We start from the raw sequence: 18726 nt of genomic DNA on the forward strand, positions 1-18726 counted from the left end.
AGAAATTCGCAGGTAGATTAACAACAACAATAACAACAACAATGACAATGAGAGTCCGAGATCGACAATAAATGGTCGGCGAAAGTGAACAGCACAGTGGGCCTTTTAATAACAGTGGTTAGCGTTAGAACGATGATAATGAAAACATTAATAGGTGACGGAAATGTTTAACCCTTATGCACTCTTATAACAAATTTCAAAATTTTCAAAACTTTTACCATTTTTCCAACATAAAATCCCTACTATACAAAGAATCAGAAAAGTCTTATTACTTTCAAATGAACGTCTACAAAATTGATATGTCTAAAGTGTGATATCGGGAACAGTCTTTATTCCGTTTATGTCGGTTTCATTGCGGGAAAAATTATCGAGTGCAAAGGGTTAAAAGGTAATCCCGCTCTCGAGAACATCGCGATGCAATCTTTATCGCGAAATTCTTGGTATAAGCGTTGCACCGTTTACAAACACAACCGTTGTGCGTTGTTTACGCGCTTCGAATCGAATTCCATAGAATTTGGAATTCGGAATGCGATATTCGATACTCGCCGGAATCCGCCCACGTGGCGGTCGTGGTATCTTCGTCAACGTTAAATTTCTCGTCTCCTTTGTGTTGCATTAGTCGTGCATGTGTATGTGTACGTGTTGGTGTTACATGTGCGCGTGGGCGTGTGTACGTCATATATATATATATATATATAAGTATATATAGTTTCATTCATACGCTTTTTGGCTAAGGTAACTTTTCCTTTCTTGTTCACAATCTCTGTTACACCCTCTCATTTTTATATGATTGCGATTGAACAGTAGTCGGCAATGGCTGGACAGAATCATTTTCGATGAAAATATTTTTTTGCTATTCTTTTCCTCTTGAATCTGTCAGCTAGTAGATATTCCTTGCCGTTTGCCATTCATATTTTTCTCGCAATTCAATCCAAAATGAAGTTCTCTCTGTAAGTTTGTACTTGTACTTGGTGTAATACAAAACAAAGACGGCCGCACGAACTCAATCTTTGTATGTATTCGCGAATCTATACTTACGTTACGTTGAAAAAATTACGCAGATGATTGTGATAAACGGGCTTACCGGTATTCGTCGAATAAGCCGATACAGCGGACCGATCAATTACAAGTCAACCATACATTGAACACCTACACAATGATTTAGCAGAGTGTCGAGCTACGCGTGGTCCACGATTGCTTTTTATTCCCACTTTTTAACATGTAATTATGATTCTAATATTCGAACCAACCAGGGTTTCAATTAATCCTCCTGTTAGGAATTATCATTTTTATTGTGGACACCGCGTACCGTGGATAATCTGCTGTTCGCGCTTGCGAATATGAACGACAACGTGAGAACATAGCGATGAGAAGTTTGGACGTTGATCTACATCACTTCGAGCGTTGGATAATCGCGAAATTCCGTGACACGTTATCTGCAGAACGAATTCTTTAATCCCAGTATAGGAACACCCTACGTCGTAAGCAACGAAGCCCGTCGCTTATTTTATCCTAAAACATCGAATAGAACACGCGCAGTGTTTCGACGAGATCGACCAGCGATGCACTGCAAACATTGTATAAGTATAATATCTTGCGTGTATCGCCCAGCGATGAGAATCACATAGTTCCAGCAATAACCATTATGAAATATATATGTAACCTTTAGCTTTCCAGTTATTAGACAGAATTAACGTAGTTTAGCAGATAACGTATCAATGTCGATGTTCGCGATCACAATCGGGACAATCGTATATTAAACAGTGACGCGATAGATCATCGTCCGCAGTACTCGAGACGGTTCCTTTACAAACGTTCACGTTTACATCAACACGTGTGTGTTACATATATATGCATATATATCTGTTCATCTTTCGGCTTGTTTTAACGACTGCACACACGTTCGCAAACAGTTAATTAGCTTAATTTTATCAACCAACTCTGGTGTCTCAAGAATCTGCTCGTACGCAATTTGTACCTTCACGGTATATTTTTTTCTTTTGTTCTACAATTCTGTAAAAATATTACAACGAGCCCCCTCCTCTTTGTGTCTATCAAGATCATTCTATTCTCGTTCACGGTTATGCCTTCTAACGGTCGGCAATTTTTACAAACGACTAGCCCCGGTGCTTTCGTTTCGCCTGCGAGACGACGCGAGGGAAAGATGATCTACTTTCGTTCAGGCTGAACAATAAGACACTTAACATTTGACGGATTCCCGCACCCGGAAATCGAAGAGTACTTTTCCTTCCTTCTTTTTACTTGGAACCTGAAATTTTCTTCTTTTACGCTTTCTTAAGCGATTACGTGTGTGGCGAACAGAATACACGCGAGAGAGGGAAATCGCACCGAGTCGACGATGCGACGGTCGTGTAAAAAATATCTGTTCTTCGTGGATTCTTCGAGGGATTGCCTTGAAATTACCTACGATCATTTCATACGATTCTTCTCGATGAGACTACTCTTTGTACCAAGTTTCTTGGATACTGTCGATTCGCTCCGTGATCGCTTTCACTTCGTACCGACGCTCAAGTCCTGTGAAATACTTAGCGTTGATGGAACGACCGCAGGTGATTTGAGAGTAACACCTTCGAAACGAGCTGTGTCGAGGACAATCGAGAAGCGAGAGCGGTAAGCGAAACGGGACAGAGTCAGGGGGACGAACGTGTATCGCCCAGCGATGAGAATCACATAGTTCCAGCAATAACCATTATGAAATATATATGTAACCTTTAGCTTTCCAGTTATTAGACAGAATTAACGTAGTTTAGCAGATAACGTATCAATGTCGATGTTCGCGATCACAATCGGGACAATCGTATATTAAACAGTGACGCGATAGATCATCGTCCGCAGTACTCGAGACGGTTCCTTTACAAACGTTCACGTTTACATCAACACGTGTGTGTTACATATATATGCATATATATCTGTTCATCTTTCGGCTTGTTTTAACGACTGCACACACGTTCGCAAACAGTTAATTAGCTTAATTTTATCAACCAACTCTGGTGTCTCAAGAATCTGCTCGTACGCAATTTGTACCTTCACGGTATATTTTTTTCTTTTGTTCTACAATTCTGTAAAAATATTACAACGAGCCCCCTCCTCTTTGTGTCTATCAAGATCATTCTATTCTCGTTCACGGTTATGCCTTCTAACGGTCGGCAATTTTTACAAACGACTAGCCCCGGTGCTTTCGTTTCGCCTGCGAGACGACGCGAGGGAAAGATGATCTACTTTCGTTCAGGCTGAACAATAAGACACTTAACATTTGACGGATTCCCGCACCCGGAAATCGAAGAGTACTTTTCCTTCCTTCTTTTTACTTGGAACCTGAAATTTTCTTCTTTTACGCTTTCTTAAGCGATTACGTGTGTGGCGAACAGAATACACGCGAGAGAGGGAAATCGCACCGAGTCGACGATGCGACGGTCGTGTAAAAAATATCTGTTCTTCGTGGATTCTTCGAGGGATTGCCTTGAAATTACCTACGATCATTTCATACGATTCTTCTCGATGAGACTACTCTTTGTACCAAGTTTCTTGGATACTGTCGATTCGCTCCGTGATCGCTTTCACTTCGTACCGACGCTCAAGTCCTGTGAAATACTTAGCGTTGATGGAACGACCGCAGGTGATTTGAGAGTAACACCTTCGAAACGAGCTGTGTCGAGGACAATCGAGAAGCGAGAGCGGTAAGCGAAACGGGACAGAGTCAGGGGGACGAAAATCAGATTATTCTGCGTGTACCACCGGAATCACGCGTTTGCTTCTTCCCTTATTTTTCATCTTTTTTTTTTTCATTTTTTGCTTTAATATTGTGAAAATGCAGTCGATGAAACTCGGGAGCCAGGCCAGGCGAACTTATCGAACGATCTGGATCATTGTTGTGAAAGAATCATCTTTTCATTCTGTACCGTGTCGGGATTTAAAATTTCATCGATCTGTACACAAGTAGAATGGGGAAATTACTTTGCCATAAGTCCTATGATCTTTAAAAAAGGATTTTTTTTTCTCTATCTTTTATATAATTATTCTTGTATATCTCTCCAGCCTGTTCCCGTGAATTTTAGAATATCTGCCTTAGAATATATATATTGAAGATACAAAAACTACGATAGAAAACAGAACAGACTTCGAATTTATTTTTTGTTTCAGTTTTTTTTATCTTCTTTGATGTAACTTCGTTTAATATTTCACACTCAACATCAACGCCTTATTTATACCTCGTTATTATTACTATTACGTGTTACTCTTATTATTTTTCTTACATCGTTACGTCTATTAAATATTTATTATTATCATTTTATATATTAGTTTCATTCATATACGTACATATATACACATACATTTATGTATGCATACGTATAATCAAATTCACACGAGTTTACCGCGAATAGTTTAACCGTAATTTATCGTATTATCAGTAGCGATTTCTTTCTTCGATTTTTTATTCGTTTTCTCGTATTTTTTTGCGGTAAAGATTGTCATGGTGGGCATTCGCATTGCCGTCAAATTTCTTCAATCTCGATCGTAACCCATCGTTCATTCATTCCATCGACGAATCGGTTATCCACCTTCCTTTATTTTCTTCCCCGACAGATTGCCGATAGTAGCTACCAGTGGCCGAGTCACTTTCAATATCGTTCGCCTTTCTTATCATGTTTTCCTTCATTTTATTTCTCGAACAATATGAAATTTGTGCATTTTGTTTACTCGCTCGATTGATAGAACCTGCAAGCCTGGTATTTCGTTCAAAGCTTCCCGACCGATTCATTTTCTTTCACTCTCTCATCGAAATTCATTGCTTCCCTGTTAATTACTCGACGAAAACAATCATTCGTTTTATTTTTATTTCGTGCCTCATGTTCTCACTTATTACATTCCATTCTTTTCCTAGGACATAAGAATTATTTTTTTTTAATAAAAAAAACTATCCTGTACTTAATCTTGAATCCAATCCTCTCGAACACGAATCTCTTATGCTATCTTGGCAAATGAATCATATTCTGTTTCATCGATTTCCTAAAATCGTCTCATTTACAATCGCTATTCCTTCCTTATTGGATTTTCAGTCAATCTTTTAATAAAATCTTTTGCGGAAGAGGCAGCGTGAAGAATTTTTCTGAGGAAATCATCATGCCACGATCTTGGCTTGAATATCCTTCGACGATACTTCAATGAAGGATCAATTCTGCGCGTAGCTGGCGAAATTCACGACTTATTAACTCGCTCTTATTTTTCGCTGGAGGTACGCGTTATTCCATCCATTTTTGCAAAAAGGGCCTTGGTACACTATTCACGATAATGTAAAATCCTTTACAGTCCGCAATCGAAACTTTCTTGATTTTGCACTTTCTCTTGGTAAGCTTCTAAATAGCTGTCGACGTTCCTGTAAATACCAGAATTCGCCTGGTGCATCAGGGTCTCGAGGATCCTCTCGTTCCTGATCGCTTTCGTTGGTAAAACAATCTGCAAAACGTATTTAAAAAATTGTACAATAAATATTGTGTTACTTTAATTTTCGTTTCATGTACAAAACATTTTCCATACAGTAGATATGCAATTAAATCGGAAGCTTACCCTGATGAGTTCATGCGGAGTTATCCTGTGCAATTTCAAATCCTTGCTGAACCTATCCATGATTAATTTGAACTCTTTTTTCGGGTCCATCTTGCTTGACTTCCGGTCTTTGATCCTATTTTGCGCCCATTTGTACATCGCCTGGAACTTCTTGATCTCGCCCACCTCGAGACCCCGGCCCATGATCATCTGGACCATCGACTCGCTCAGCATCAAAAAGTCAGTACTTTCGAACAACTGATAGGCTCTGGTTTCAATGAAAGCCATGATCATGTTGACCAACTCCGAGGCAGACGTATAACGCCAGCAGTAGTTTTCCAATGCGCACAGCATCACGCACACGACCTCGATCCGGAGGAACTGCTTCGCATGATGGAAGCACGCCTGCAAAAGCTCGGGTAAATCGTAGTGCTCCGCGGCGCAGATAAGACCCGGAATGTTGCTACAAGTCAGTGGACAGGACCCAGTTTGTAGATAGTTCAGTAGGATCTTGAACGTCTTCGGATCGAATTCGATGATGTCGAACTACGTGAAGAATAGAAGCATATGATTGAAAATATCTGTTTCGTATTATATGTGATGTATAAATAAATTTACCTCCGTTTGTTCCAATTTCGTTCTGTCAACTTTCTGCGCATCGGCACAAACGCTCAGCCTCGGCACTGCCGATGGTAGAACAACCTTATCCTTCTCCTTTGCTTCTTTATCTAAAATCAAAATGATTCACTTAGCCGATGTGTACAAGGAAGCCCATTGTTCAAGAAGTACTGAACGTACTGCTGCAATCCTGCGAACTGGCCCAGCGTTTCTTGTCCTCGGTTTGCAACGAGTTTCCGCCACCGTGTTTCCTGATGCTGCGTCCCCAGCCAGCCGTGATTGTACCAAGCCTCGAGAACGCTCTCTTGACCATCGGCGACGAGGGCACGCTTTTAGGTCTAAACAAGTCAGAGCCAGTATCTCACAGAAACCGCAGAGCGGCACCTCGGGTTACGGAGAGGAAATTCTTCACAGAGCAAGCTTAGGGTGAAGAGACAGAAAACGGGAAAGGACAACAGGTGGACCATTGGGAGATCGAAGACACCGGGAAGGTAGGTTTAGTTACGTTCTGAACGCATCGATATTAATAATCGGAATGACGAACAAGTAGTACACGAGACAACGACGAAACGACAGCTCGTAATCCCTCGTTCGCAAACTCGAGAAAATGAAATCGTGCGTGCTGTATATAGACAGAGAACGGACAAAATTCAGAGCTCACGATTACAGATTACTCGATAAAGAATTGTCTCGTGATATACATTGAATATATATATATATATGCTTTGTTTGCATGCCGATAGCTCAATCGACAAATTGTTCAAGAGAAAATGATGTTCCACAATTTATAGACATATACTAGCAAAAGACATATAATATAGGTAGAGAGAAGTAAAGGTCGACATGTCGATTTTAATCGAAGTAGAGTCTTTGGTTTACGATGCTTTCTTCTGTTCTGTCATCTTTTATTCTCGACTGATTTTAAATAGTAAAACATGCTACACAAGTAGTCATTCAGAAAACAAGAAAATAGTAAAGGAGACATCGGAACTCGTATACTTTAGATATAAAACGTAACGTAAGTCGCATTGCAAATTGCATTGATTTAGACACGAAAGAGATCTTTGTCACACAATAAAATATTGATATCATATTCACATGCGGTGCTGTGTATGTGTGTGTGTTTCGTGAGGATAGGAGACATGGAAGTGCCGTAAGAAATACACATATTTACGATTAAATGTATGAAATACATATGTATATAATATAGTATGTATAGATTTATATAGAATATAGTAGACATTCGACAACGACACCAAAGGTAAGCTAAATCTCACCGTCATTTCTGGCCATTTTTTAAATTGCTAAATAAGTCCAGTTATATCCACTACGCGTCATCTTACCGCGCCTTTTGTTAAACTCGATGTTAAAATTTTATAAAGAAAATAACAATGCGAGAATTCGTTTCATTTCTTGTTTCAGTGCAAACTGGACTTTTGAAAAGAAAAATGCACGATTCTGGTTAGTAGGAATTATTTGTAGGACACGAACCTTGGACTCTCCACGTCAGGAACTTGAAGAAAGTTGGAACTCCGCGGTTTCTGAGGACTCACCAGAGTAGGTGCTGGCCTGGCAAGTAGTTCGGCCACCGGCACTTGAGGACTCCCGAAACCCGTTTGAATTCCGTACAGCATCTCTTGGAACACTCTGAAAAAAAACATACGATTCAGCAGATTTTGCTAATTCATATAAAGAGATGAATCGCTTAATTAATTACCTGCTTCTAACAGCTAATATCGCTCTGACTCCGAAGAATCGAACTTTCTGCTTCTGCGGGCCGTGTACCAAGAATGAGATGTCGAACAGATTCGAGTTTAACGTTGCATTTTCTTGATTATTTAAGAATACTCTGGTGAAGTCCTTGGCAAGTTGGTCGTAATCCTCGAATTGATCACGAACTGAGTCCAAAAGCGGAGAACATGGTCTCATATGACCGATTGGTCTCCAAGAGCCACGTCTAAAAGAATTAATTTATCATTTATCCAATTTTCTCGATCGATCAATGTTTTAAATATAATTTCTCACCTATATGGTTTCGGTATTTGTCCGGTCTCAGCGTGATTAGCCAAATTAGCCACGATATCCTCCAGCATTTGAGTTCTCGTTCTCTCTTGCATCTTCGCGAACTTCGGTGCAGAGTAACTCGCTCTTTCCCCGTTGACAATCTTTGTCAGTAACCACTCACGGAACATCGGTCCTGTTTCAAGAAAGTTTTATCGTTCGTAAACTCTCTTAAAAATACAATTTTAACATTGACTTGGAGATGAGACGTGGTTGACCGAATTACCTTTCTTGAAGACATTTTGTTCCCACAGGTATGGCTTGTAAGCCCCGACCTCGTCCCTCGTAGCCACTGACACCTCATATCTGGTAACTTTCCTTTTTATTCGTGGACTGACTCTGACCAGAATGAACGTGTAAAGAAAATGCGACTTCATGCAGGCGGGATTAAACGGCGTATTGTCCGCCTCCAGGAACACGACGCACACTATGTCATTACCGATGTGCCGTTTTTTTTGCACCTGGAAAACAAAATTAAAAGCTCCTACACTGTGCTTTATGAAAGTTCAATCAAGCTGAAAATTCAATTTTTGTTTCAAATAAATATCTAATATTGTTGAGGAAATATTGAAGTAGTTTAATATAAATAAAGGACTTATACTTTACTCTTTGCACATCGTGTTTCTCGTTAGGAAGGAACGTGGAGACGTGGTACATGATCTCGATCCCCCGCCAGTTCGTGTACACTGAGTACAGACCAGTGAGATCGTGAATCGTGTCCAAGCCGCCCTTGTACTTGTCGAAACCCTTCAGGCGTATCTTGTCGCCGAGAATTTGCAGAAACTCATCGAACAGCGGCGAGTTCTCGTTGTTATCCAATATCTCCTCCTCCGTGCGCTGTTCCTCTTGAACGTACAATACGCCGACTTTCAGTTCCGATTTAATGAACACCTGATCTAGTTTCAGCAATTCGTCTGGAGTATCCGGTAGCTGACCTAATCTTAACGGTGGGTTCACGTTTACTTCTTCGCCTAAGCTGCGAACCACAGCCTCGCGATTGTATCTGCGAAAATCGAGAACCATTTTTTTTTTAAAACACGGTGTCGGATTTATTCGAATTTATGTTTGTATTGAAAGAAACACCACATTTTATGCGTTGAAATTGACGGAAATAATTTAATTTATCATACGGATACGCTTTATAAGTTGGTGACAATTTATTTTGTAAAAGATGATCCGAAGCTTGAGAGGCAAACTGATGTAATTACTCTTTGAAGTTGCTTTGACAGGAGAACGAGGGAAGTTATCGTTCGAACAGGACAAAGTTTATTCTATCTTCCATACACTTAATTCGAAGCGTAGAACTCTGAGCTTGGCTCTACCATGAGGTTCAACCTAATTAGCTGGTAATTACATCTGTAATGAGACTCGGTGTATTATCATTGGTAAGTTACTCTGTTTAGTTTCTAAACTGTGTTACTCCGAACAGTACGTATTGTATATTACACGTGTAGAGCTTAACTTGTACTACTTATTCGACGTTCCGTTAATATAATACTAGCCAACTTTCGAAACTGCTGTCTCGTCGTGTGCATTTCAAATTACTTTTGCGTTCACGACAGTCAACAGATTTCTATGGATTCGAACTTTACACAATTGATATAAATAAATTACAAAATTATCCTTACCGTTATTTGCATACGTTTAATAAATAAAAAATGAAGGAGAAAAATTGTGATTACCTGTCTGCAAATACGCAGCTGGCAGGGATCAGGCCATGCACGGTATAGCTGATGCCTCTGACGAGAATCCTAAACTGATCCCGACCGTTCAGCGTTTCTTGTTTGATGCTGAGTATCACCGGGCCTAGGTCTTCCTCGTTGGTGAAGTAGTTCCAGTGTTCGTTCCCGTAGAAGTATTTCTCGTAGGTCTCCTGCTCGACCGAGGTCAGCTCGAACCCTTGATTCTTCTCCCATTGCTCCTCGATCGTTGTCTTCTTCCTGGGTAACTCGTCGGTGTCTGATTCTACCAGGACTTCGGCCAGATCCGAGTCCGATACCTCCCCGCTCTCGCTTTCATGTAAGGTCGAGTCTGATGTGATATGCTGCCTGGAGCACTCTATCCAGTACCCGGGCGTAGGTATCAAATTGTGCGACTCGCTGCAGAACTCGTCTGCGGAAAAATTTCACGCCCCAGTTAATCCTCATCCGTCCCGCATCGCGCAAAAATTTCTATGTAGGTACCACATGTGTCGAATGACAGTGGTAAAATTCAGTAGCATATACATGTTAAATGAGCAAAGGACTGATCAAGTAATAAAAAATGTTTTGTTTGTAATTTAAAATGTTTAGTGCCACTTTCATATTCCATCTTCTGTTTTTATTTCTTATTCCATAGCTTTATTCTTTCATCAATTCGGATATTGTTTCCATCGATTCTCTTGAGATCAATAATAAACCGAAAGACCATTCGCAAGCGTCACGACGCTTCGAATTCCATTTCCATTGTAATTTCATTTGCCAATATTATTTTCGAACCACTCCAACAGTCTCCTCTTTTTGAAACAACACTCGACATCGAAGGGCATACCAGAAGCTCCACCCTCTGTCATAGCCATCCCTTTGTTCTCCCCAGAGCAACAGCGTCGATCCTTGCCGGAAATCCTTGTCGCGGAAAAATCATTAAGGTCGAATGCAATCGATCCACTATCAATTGATTATCTGTTTCATGGATTTTTCCTTGCTACGCGACCTACTATCCACTTAGGCACGTATTGGAGAGATAATGCGCTTGCACATCGTTCCAATCCATCTTTTTCTCATCGTTCTTCATCGATCCTCTGTTTTTCTCACAGTGTCGACGATACCGCGGTCGATTCACTGTAAGGTAGAACACCAAACTGTTTATACGCAGGCCTGGTATTCAAACTTAAAGTGAACCGGCCACGGTGCGTTCCCTGCTCCCCTCTTGCTCGTTTCCTTGCACGCCTTTCTGCCCCTCTAATCTCGGCTTTCTCCCAGCAGGAACTAATGGCCTGTAGTGCTCCGTAAATTCGATCGTCGATACGAGGCCGACCGTTCCGTTCCAGTTTCACACTCCTACGTGCCACCCCTGGCTACGGCGAGCCGCTTCTTCCCTTAGCGTGGCTCGAATCCACGTTCGAGGATCGCTGGATCCCCCCTTTAGACGGGATAAAATAATGACAGAGGGATGATTCTTGCGAAGATTCCTTCGGGGAGGTATGGCGTTTCGTATCGATTGTCTGTTTTAGGGTTTACTTACAGGGATGAGGGTAGTTCGGTTTTCTTCGTTTCAAACGCAAAATTAGATAAAGCCTCAATGAATGTATTGAACTTAGTCGACGCTGTCACTTCTTGATTGAAGAAAATATCATTTCGTTAAATATACAAAAATGTATAAAAAACGTAATCGTTTATCTGCCGCTGCGTGGATATTGTTAGCCGGCATTCACATTCTCCGAAAGAATATTTGCATCGTACAAAATATTTTAATATCACTACTTCCATGGGTTCGCGTAAAGTTTATTAATTTCATGTACATGCTACGTTGCAGACGTCATTTTACGCTGTAATGAAGATTTAATTATACAGGAATAAATTTGCAAAATATTATATCACGCTGCCACGTGTAAATTCCTGCGAATGCATGGAATATTAAATTTATTCATAATACTGTCTGATTATTTTTGTTTGCCCTGACCCCTGTCCTCCTCGTTGGTCGCGGTAAAATGAACGATAATTGTTTTCGAAACGATCTCGCGTTTCGTTGCTTCCTTGTGAAACAGATATTACGTTTTGTATCCAAGCTCGCATTATTTACCACTGTTTGTGGATTAGCACGTTACAAGTTCTGACGGGAAACATTTCCGCCGATACAACGAATAACTTGGACACGCGAAACGCGTGGAACACGTTCAATTAAGTAGCCCCGGTGCATGCAAACCATGTTCGTTTGCTCGGATAATTCGAGGATGCAAAACTCCGCTACACACCTTCGTGTCTCCTCAAATATTTCCAGAGATATCAGTCGCAATGCGTCATTAAATTAAAATGTATTTACTCATATCAATGAATTTAAATATGCTTCCCTGCATATAAATCCGTGCTCGCGCGTTGAACTTTCAATTAAATTTTACCTTCTCAGTTCAATATACATTTATTTAAATACGGTTTCAGGTTTATTAAATCATGTTTTGTAAGAGAAACTTGTGAAATGTATTAAGTGGAACTAAATTGCAACACTTGTGCGTGAAGCAAATTATAAATGTTCAGAGAGATTTGTTATTATCAAAAAATAAAAGATTTATATTTGGTCAATTAGTCTCACTGACAAATCGCAGTTCGTTCATTCCAACCGGAAATACATATCACGACGCCCAGAATTCTTTGTCAGGCAAAAGTTCGGTCTAATTTGGGATGGTCGATTTTGATTTGAAACACAAACCGGGGTATGCAAAGGCGTATAATCCGAGACACAGGGGGAACCACCTGTAGAGCCCCGACTCATACATATGTACGGTGGTAAAAGTTCGCGACCGAAGTTTCTTCCGTTTTCCGCTTCCTTCCACTGTTCTCCGCTCCCTTAACACTTCGTTCATGTGAGAGACTCCGTTAGACTATATTCATACTCCTGTTACCCTTCGGTGATTGCCACGAGTACTCGCCGATCGATAGATAAAGAAATTATGCACTTTCTAAACAAGCGCTTCAATTATATTATCGAGAGTTAAGACGTTGGAGCATCGAGAATAAACAGACGTAAAACAGGATAAAATCAAGTATAAAATATTTTGTGGAAGGAAGAAGATAATTAACTAAGGTGAGGATATGAACAGAATTATTAATTGATAGATCGTACCTGAACAAGCTTGGGGTGGTCGGGGGAAGATCAAGGTAGTCGATGATTTTCTTCGGGCAACCGCGCAGCCTAAGCTTTGTGGTTTGAAGCTGCGCAACTGCTGCATGAAGTCCGAGCACTCCATCAGCGCCACGTCAGCGAAGTGTAGATCGCAAAGTATTTGGTTCTTGAACCTATGGGACAGAGGGATAGATTGATGATCCCTCGCGTAAGCATGCTCCGACGAGTTGCCGTTAGCTCGTAGACAGACTTTTTTTGATTAATGAGACCTAAAAGGGCTCGTGTTCAACTTTCCTCTCTAATCTATCAGACAGCCCCTTGGTTCGAAACTTAATTCGCACGTATCTAATTTTTATCTTTATGCAATTTCTTGGAACTAACGTTATTTCAAATAAATTATTATATCAAAGTAAAGATATCCATGATTTCTTTCGATTAAATAGCTTTTTTGTTGATATTTTATTTCGTTACTCACCGTCTGGCCCGTTTTTGGTTGGGTCCCGAGAGATTCAGGGAGCAGCTGTTACATCTTAGACACTCTTCATGGTAGTGATTGTTGTCGTATATCGGTGTTGGTTCTTGAAATAGCAAATATGTCGAATCAGTGCAAACGTAGTTGATTAGTCGATCGCTCAACTCTGCACTTCACAATATTTTAATATAAATAACAATGTTCCTTTATGTATTACGATGGAACTAATAAAATATATCACTATCATTCAATCCTTTATTTTTCATTGAATAACAAACAGTTTCTAATACATGTAGATGTTAGAATAAAATCACCAAGGATACGCTTACACCTGTTGCTCTATAATATCATGTCGGAAATATCAACGTTCTTATGAGACAATAAATTGTACCAGCTCTAATGAAATAATAAATAGTAATGCAGTTCTTATAAAACGAATCTAGAGATCGGAACAAGAAATCGCAACGTGAATGCGAGCAGATAATTTAAGTTTTATTTTTAGATAAGTTACGAGTTAAACGACGTTTTTATGTGAATAGAGTTTTACACGTTGGCGAGCGAGTTTTCTCATAAGAAGCTCAGGGAAATAAAATTATTGCGATAGTTCGAAAAGAAGAAAAGTTACAAAAACTGCTACTGAAAAATGAAAAGGAAGTTAGTGGAAGTCGTCTTTAAAATTCATCAACAGTCTCCAATCGCTGTGCTTCAAAATGTTGCCCTTTAACGCTTTCCCGTCGATAATAAAGAAGTTACATCGGCGAAGCAACGAAAGAAATTATAAAATTAGTAGGAGCTCCTATAAAACGAATTTACACCGGTTAGTTCAAAATCAATAGACCACCTCGTTGCCAGTATTAGATTTATTAAATTTCGATCACGACTTGTCAGAATTATTAGATATTAATTGTACTTGATCTTTGCTTTACGATATAAAATTATCGAATACTCGGTCAATATTCAAAACTAATTAGAAATAATTAATAGTAAACAAGAATCTAAGTGCGTATTGTTTCTGAAAATTTTATGCGTTTGAATTTCGCTGACAATCATTATCCCGTTTCCCGTAACCCAATTAATTCACCACTTTCATTAATCCTTTTTCAATCCGAGCATCGCCATCCTGCTCGAAGGAATATTTCCGCAAACTTTCCTCCTTAAAACTTCATTCTTCATAAAAGTCTACGAAGCAGCGCAGCATCGTTCTTTTAAAATAGCTCGGAAAGCTCCAGTTTCATTTTTATGCATTTAGGTGTTATTCTTTAAAATGAAACACACGACGTGTTCCATTCTCCTTCTTTACTTTAAACACCAATAACGTTCCTTGTATACGTATAAGAAATTAGCTTGTCTCGTGCAAAATTCAAACAGTAGTTCTCAGGTGTTAAATCTTAGCTGACCCGAATAAAACCCGACTTTACCCTAACGACCAGTCGTTGCAGGGGTGTGGTTCCCTGTTTTTCCCTCTCTCATTCTCCCGTGACGGCGCCGTGGGTGTCGTAAAGAATTCCAGCGCGTGCCGAGTGGAATTTTGATATCGCGAGGAAACGGAAAAAAAGGAGGTGAGGCCGGTCGTCGCGGCGCCGGGATCGAGGCGCGCTTTCCGTGATCAACGAAACGTCTAATTACACATACGTGCATGCATATGCACATACGTACGAGTGCACGCAAGCGAACTCGAGGTAAGATATCCCCGACGGGGCAGTGACCAGGAATTTACATCTCCATAACAATCGTGCAGTAATTTCCGTCATTGATAAGAATACCAGATAGGTTTTTTAATGTTGGAAATCTCGGTCGATTTTATTGGGAACACCGTAGCCATAATGGTAGGACAACAGAATACAAAAATAACAGTAAGGATAATAAATGGTAACAACATTTTACAGAAGAAAATTTGAAATGGATGTAATTTATTTTCTAAAATGGCAAATTTTAACAAATGTGAAAACCGTTTAAAACCTTGTTAGTCAACTTAAAGTGAATCTGGGGGAAAAAACATTTCATTTCTATTACTGGAACAAAGACAGCGTGGAGCGAAAACAATCTTTTTTTAGCTAGACGAAGGCAAATGAAATAAAGCAGATTTTCCATTTTAATTGGCGGTATTTACATAACAGTGTACAAATCTCTTTCATATTTCATATCTTGCACACGATTAGATCCACAAAGCGAGATTGAAACGTCTGTGCGAATAAACGTTTTGAAGGTTTTAAAAATAAAACGGTTTCTCGGATTGAACTAAAAAAAGGGATCACTCCAAGAGATGAAATATATATTGCGCCAGATTAGATTTCATCTAAGTGAGAGGGCGAGTGCATTATACGCGGAGCGAAAATAGAGCTATCAAGATTACAAATTACACCGCGCCGTACAATTAACAGAAAATTCGCTTTGGGAGAAAAAAAGTAGACGCGGGAATATCGCGCGAGATACAAGATCCGTTTAACTTTATACCACGATCCACTAAACTGGAATCCAATAATATCGCGCCCCGGGAGCAGATCGCTCGAAACAGGAAACGTTTCCCTCGAACTGGAAAAAGGTGCCGTGCGGCGTACTAGACGGGACACAGGAAATTGTGGATGCATAAGCTGAAGAGAAATTCGAACCTCGCCGTTGTTTAATCGATATCACTGCCACAGGAACAAAATTAAGTATTTTACGCAATTCTGTTCCTCGCTTTATCTGTCCGTCCACCTCTTGCCTCAGAGTACACTCACACACAAACACGCGCGCGCGTGGAAATGCCACACTGTGACACCCACACGAACCTATTTAAGGGTTAATGCTCTCGTAAGCAGGAAGCGAACTTTACGTGCCGATTCACAACGGTGATGAACGAGATAAAGTTCGAGGCTTGTGTAAAAGACGCGTGATGAAACCCGTTTAATTAAGGAATACATCCGCCGGGTATAATAAACCGTGAAACTCGTCGGGACGGTCCGCAGGGAGGCGAAACAATTTTAATATTGCTTGCGGATATTTGTCGTATCTCCGAGTCACAATTCAATTTGAAAATCTTGTAGGGATGGTCATTCGATACGAGATTGATTTACGCGTCCAATAAAAACAATAAACGTTAACACAGAGTTTAATGGATTATTGTTTTGCGGAAAAACTGTTTTGGAAATTATCAAATGACTATTTTTAGATGACGTCTAATTATAGTATGTATTATCTTAGTTAGCAAGTTAATAAACCAGGCTCTACTTTCGGACCATTTAACACCATATTTTTCCACTTGAACGATCAACGATCGCGAGAATATATCAACGCTTTATTGACTCCATCAAACTGGCGTCGAACTACTTGTTGACATTAAATTAACCCAGACCAGTAGCCCCAGTACCAAATCCCCGCAGCCCCTCCGGTTTTAAGTCCTGCGCGCTTAGACTTAAACCAAAGCCAGAAGGAAAACCTCGCCGGACAGGAATTTCTCGTTAGATTACATTAAACAGTTTTGGAAAGCGCGGGGGAAAGAAAAGGGAAACGAGGAGACGGAGAAAAAGAAATTACAAGGGCAAATGCTCGCGCGTGGTAAGCTCGGCTTTATCGGCGCTTTAGCCTCTCTGCTCCGGTTTCCAACTCGCGCGGAACCAACAAGCATCCGGCTTATCTCGCTGAAAGTGGGCTCTCTGTCGCGGCTCGTAAAGGGAAAAGAGAGAAGTGAAAAGAAGAAAAGAGAACCAAGGGATGTCGGCATGAAAAGGGAAACGGCTGGATTATTCTCCGCCCTCTGTGCGATTTCTGTGGGAGACGCAATTAAAACCGAGGAACACAATCACCCGTGAATTCGCGTTTGATTTTACAGATGATTCAAAATCCAACGTAATCCGTAATAACGATAAGTATGACTAAAAGATATTAACTTCTGATATTTGTACGGGATATTAAATGAAGAAGATTGCTTGATTGAATGATTCAGATAAAAGAATTTTTGAACAGCATTCAAATAACTCTTACGGGTTAATAACGTTCCTTTTGAGGAACATATAATGTAAAAACTATTTGTATGCTGCGTAAAAATATAAATAAAAATTATGTTCCCGTATTTCCGAATCCATTCCAAAGTTTTGTTCTCACTCCCTGATCTTTGTCCCTCGACGATTTTCCGAACACACTTTAACTTCTGAAACTCCATCTACGATTCTTTTCTTCAAATTTCTTTTGAAACTTCTGTTCAAAAATTTTCCCGACTCGGGATCCTTTTCCCGTAGATTTCTGCCACGATCCTTCTTTGGAACGTGACTGTAAAATTCCGCTAGCCGACTTTATTTCTCAACTGCGCTCCTAAGATCTTCCTCTTTCTCTCCACTCCATCTCTATACCTTCGTACCATTCGTTCCTTAAGGATGTATTGGCTATACAGTCAATCCCAAAAGTTTATGTGCCTCAGAAAAACGCATTTCCTATAATTAAAAAGAAATCAGACGTCAGAAAAATAATGCTAATAATAAATAGCTACGTGCTAAAAAGTATAGAAGGAAATATCCAATTAAGTATTGACGCTGACGAAAATTTTTTTTTTCAAAATTGCGAAGAATGCTTCAAATAAAAGTTGTTTTCCTTCTAATTTCGATATTTCACGAGTTACGTATGATTATTTGGCATTTTATTGATGTTGACGATATCCGACCATTCCACGGTCGAAACGGCGATCTTTTGGCAAAAAATTTAGTTTTTGGCCAATAACTCCCAAACCTTTGGACATACGGAAAAATTGCATATGACCTTTTTTGTAGAGGACGACGAGATCTACAATTTCCGTGTAAAAATTTTTCTCTAGCGCTAATAGTTAATTAGTTATTGACGAAAAACGAAAAAACAGTTTTTTGCAAATTACTCGTTAACTATTGACGCTAGCGAAAAATTTTTATACAGAAATTGTAGATCTCGTCGTCCTCTACAAAAAAGGTCATATGCAATTTTTCCGTATGTCCAAAGGTTTGGGAGTTATTGGCCAAAAACTAAATTTTTTGCCAAAAGATCGCCGTTTCGACCGTGGAATGGTCGGATATCGTCAACATCAATAAAATGCCAAATAATCATACGTAACTCGTGAAATATCGAAATTAGAAGGAAAACAACTTTTATTTGAAGCATTCTTCGCAATTTTGAAAAAAAAAATTTTCGTCAGCGTCAATACTTAATTGGATATTTCCTTCTATACTTTTTAGCACGTAGCTATTTAT

General features: G+C 39.8%; 1 protein-coding gene across 5 annotated transcripts in view; it reads right to left on the reverse strand.

Annotated features, from left to right (window-relative positions):
• Positions 1-3793: 3793 nt before the first annotated feature.
• Positions 3794-18726, reverse strand: part of LOC108624396 (uncharacterized) — a 95310-nt gene continuing 80377 nt past the window's right edge. For 4 of the 5 annotated variants that reach the window (XM_026813082.1, XM_026813085.1, XM_018023651.2 and 1 more), the window contains 12 exons: positions 13538-13640; positions 13063-13235; positions 9927-10356; positions 8851-9247; positions 8471-8705; positions 8209-8380; positions 7901-8140; positions 7675-7830; positions 6364-6521; positions 6184-6293; positions 5587-6111; positions 3794-5475 (listed from right to left, as the gene is read on the reverse strand). In XM_026813082.1, the coding sequence (XP_026668883.1) occupies positions 5323-5475; positions 5587-6111; positions 6184-6293; positions 6364-6521; positions 7675-7830; positions 7901-8140; positions 8209-8380; positions 8471-8705; positions 8851-9247; positions 9927-10356; positions 13063-13235; positions 13538-13640 (2852 nt within the window). In that variant the 3' untranslated portion in view covers positions 3794-5322. The remainder of the gene's footprint in view (positions 5476-5586; positions 6112-6183; positions 6294-6363; positions 6522-7674; positions 7831-7900; positions 8141-8208; positions 8381-8470; positions 8706-8850; positions 9248-9926; positions 10357-13062; positions 13236-13537; positions 13641-18726) is intronic. The other variant, XM_026813083.1, reaches the window with a different exon arrangement.

Source organism: Ceratina calcarata, unplaced genomic scaffold (genome assembly GCF_001652005.2).
Source record: "Ceratina calcarata isolate Rehan_Ccalc_2016 unplaced genomic scaffold, ASM165200v1 scaffold309.2, whole genome shotgun sequence".
In the NCBI taxonomy this organism is placed as follows: domain Eukaryota; kingdom Metazoa; phylum Arthropoda; class Insecta; order Hymenoptera; family Apidae; genus Ceratina; species Ceratina calcarata.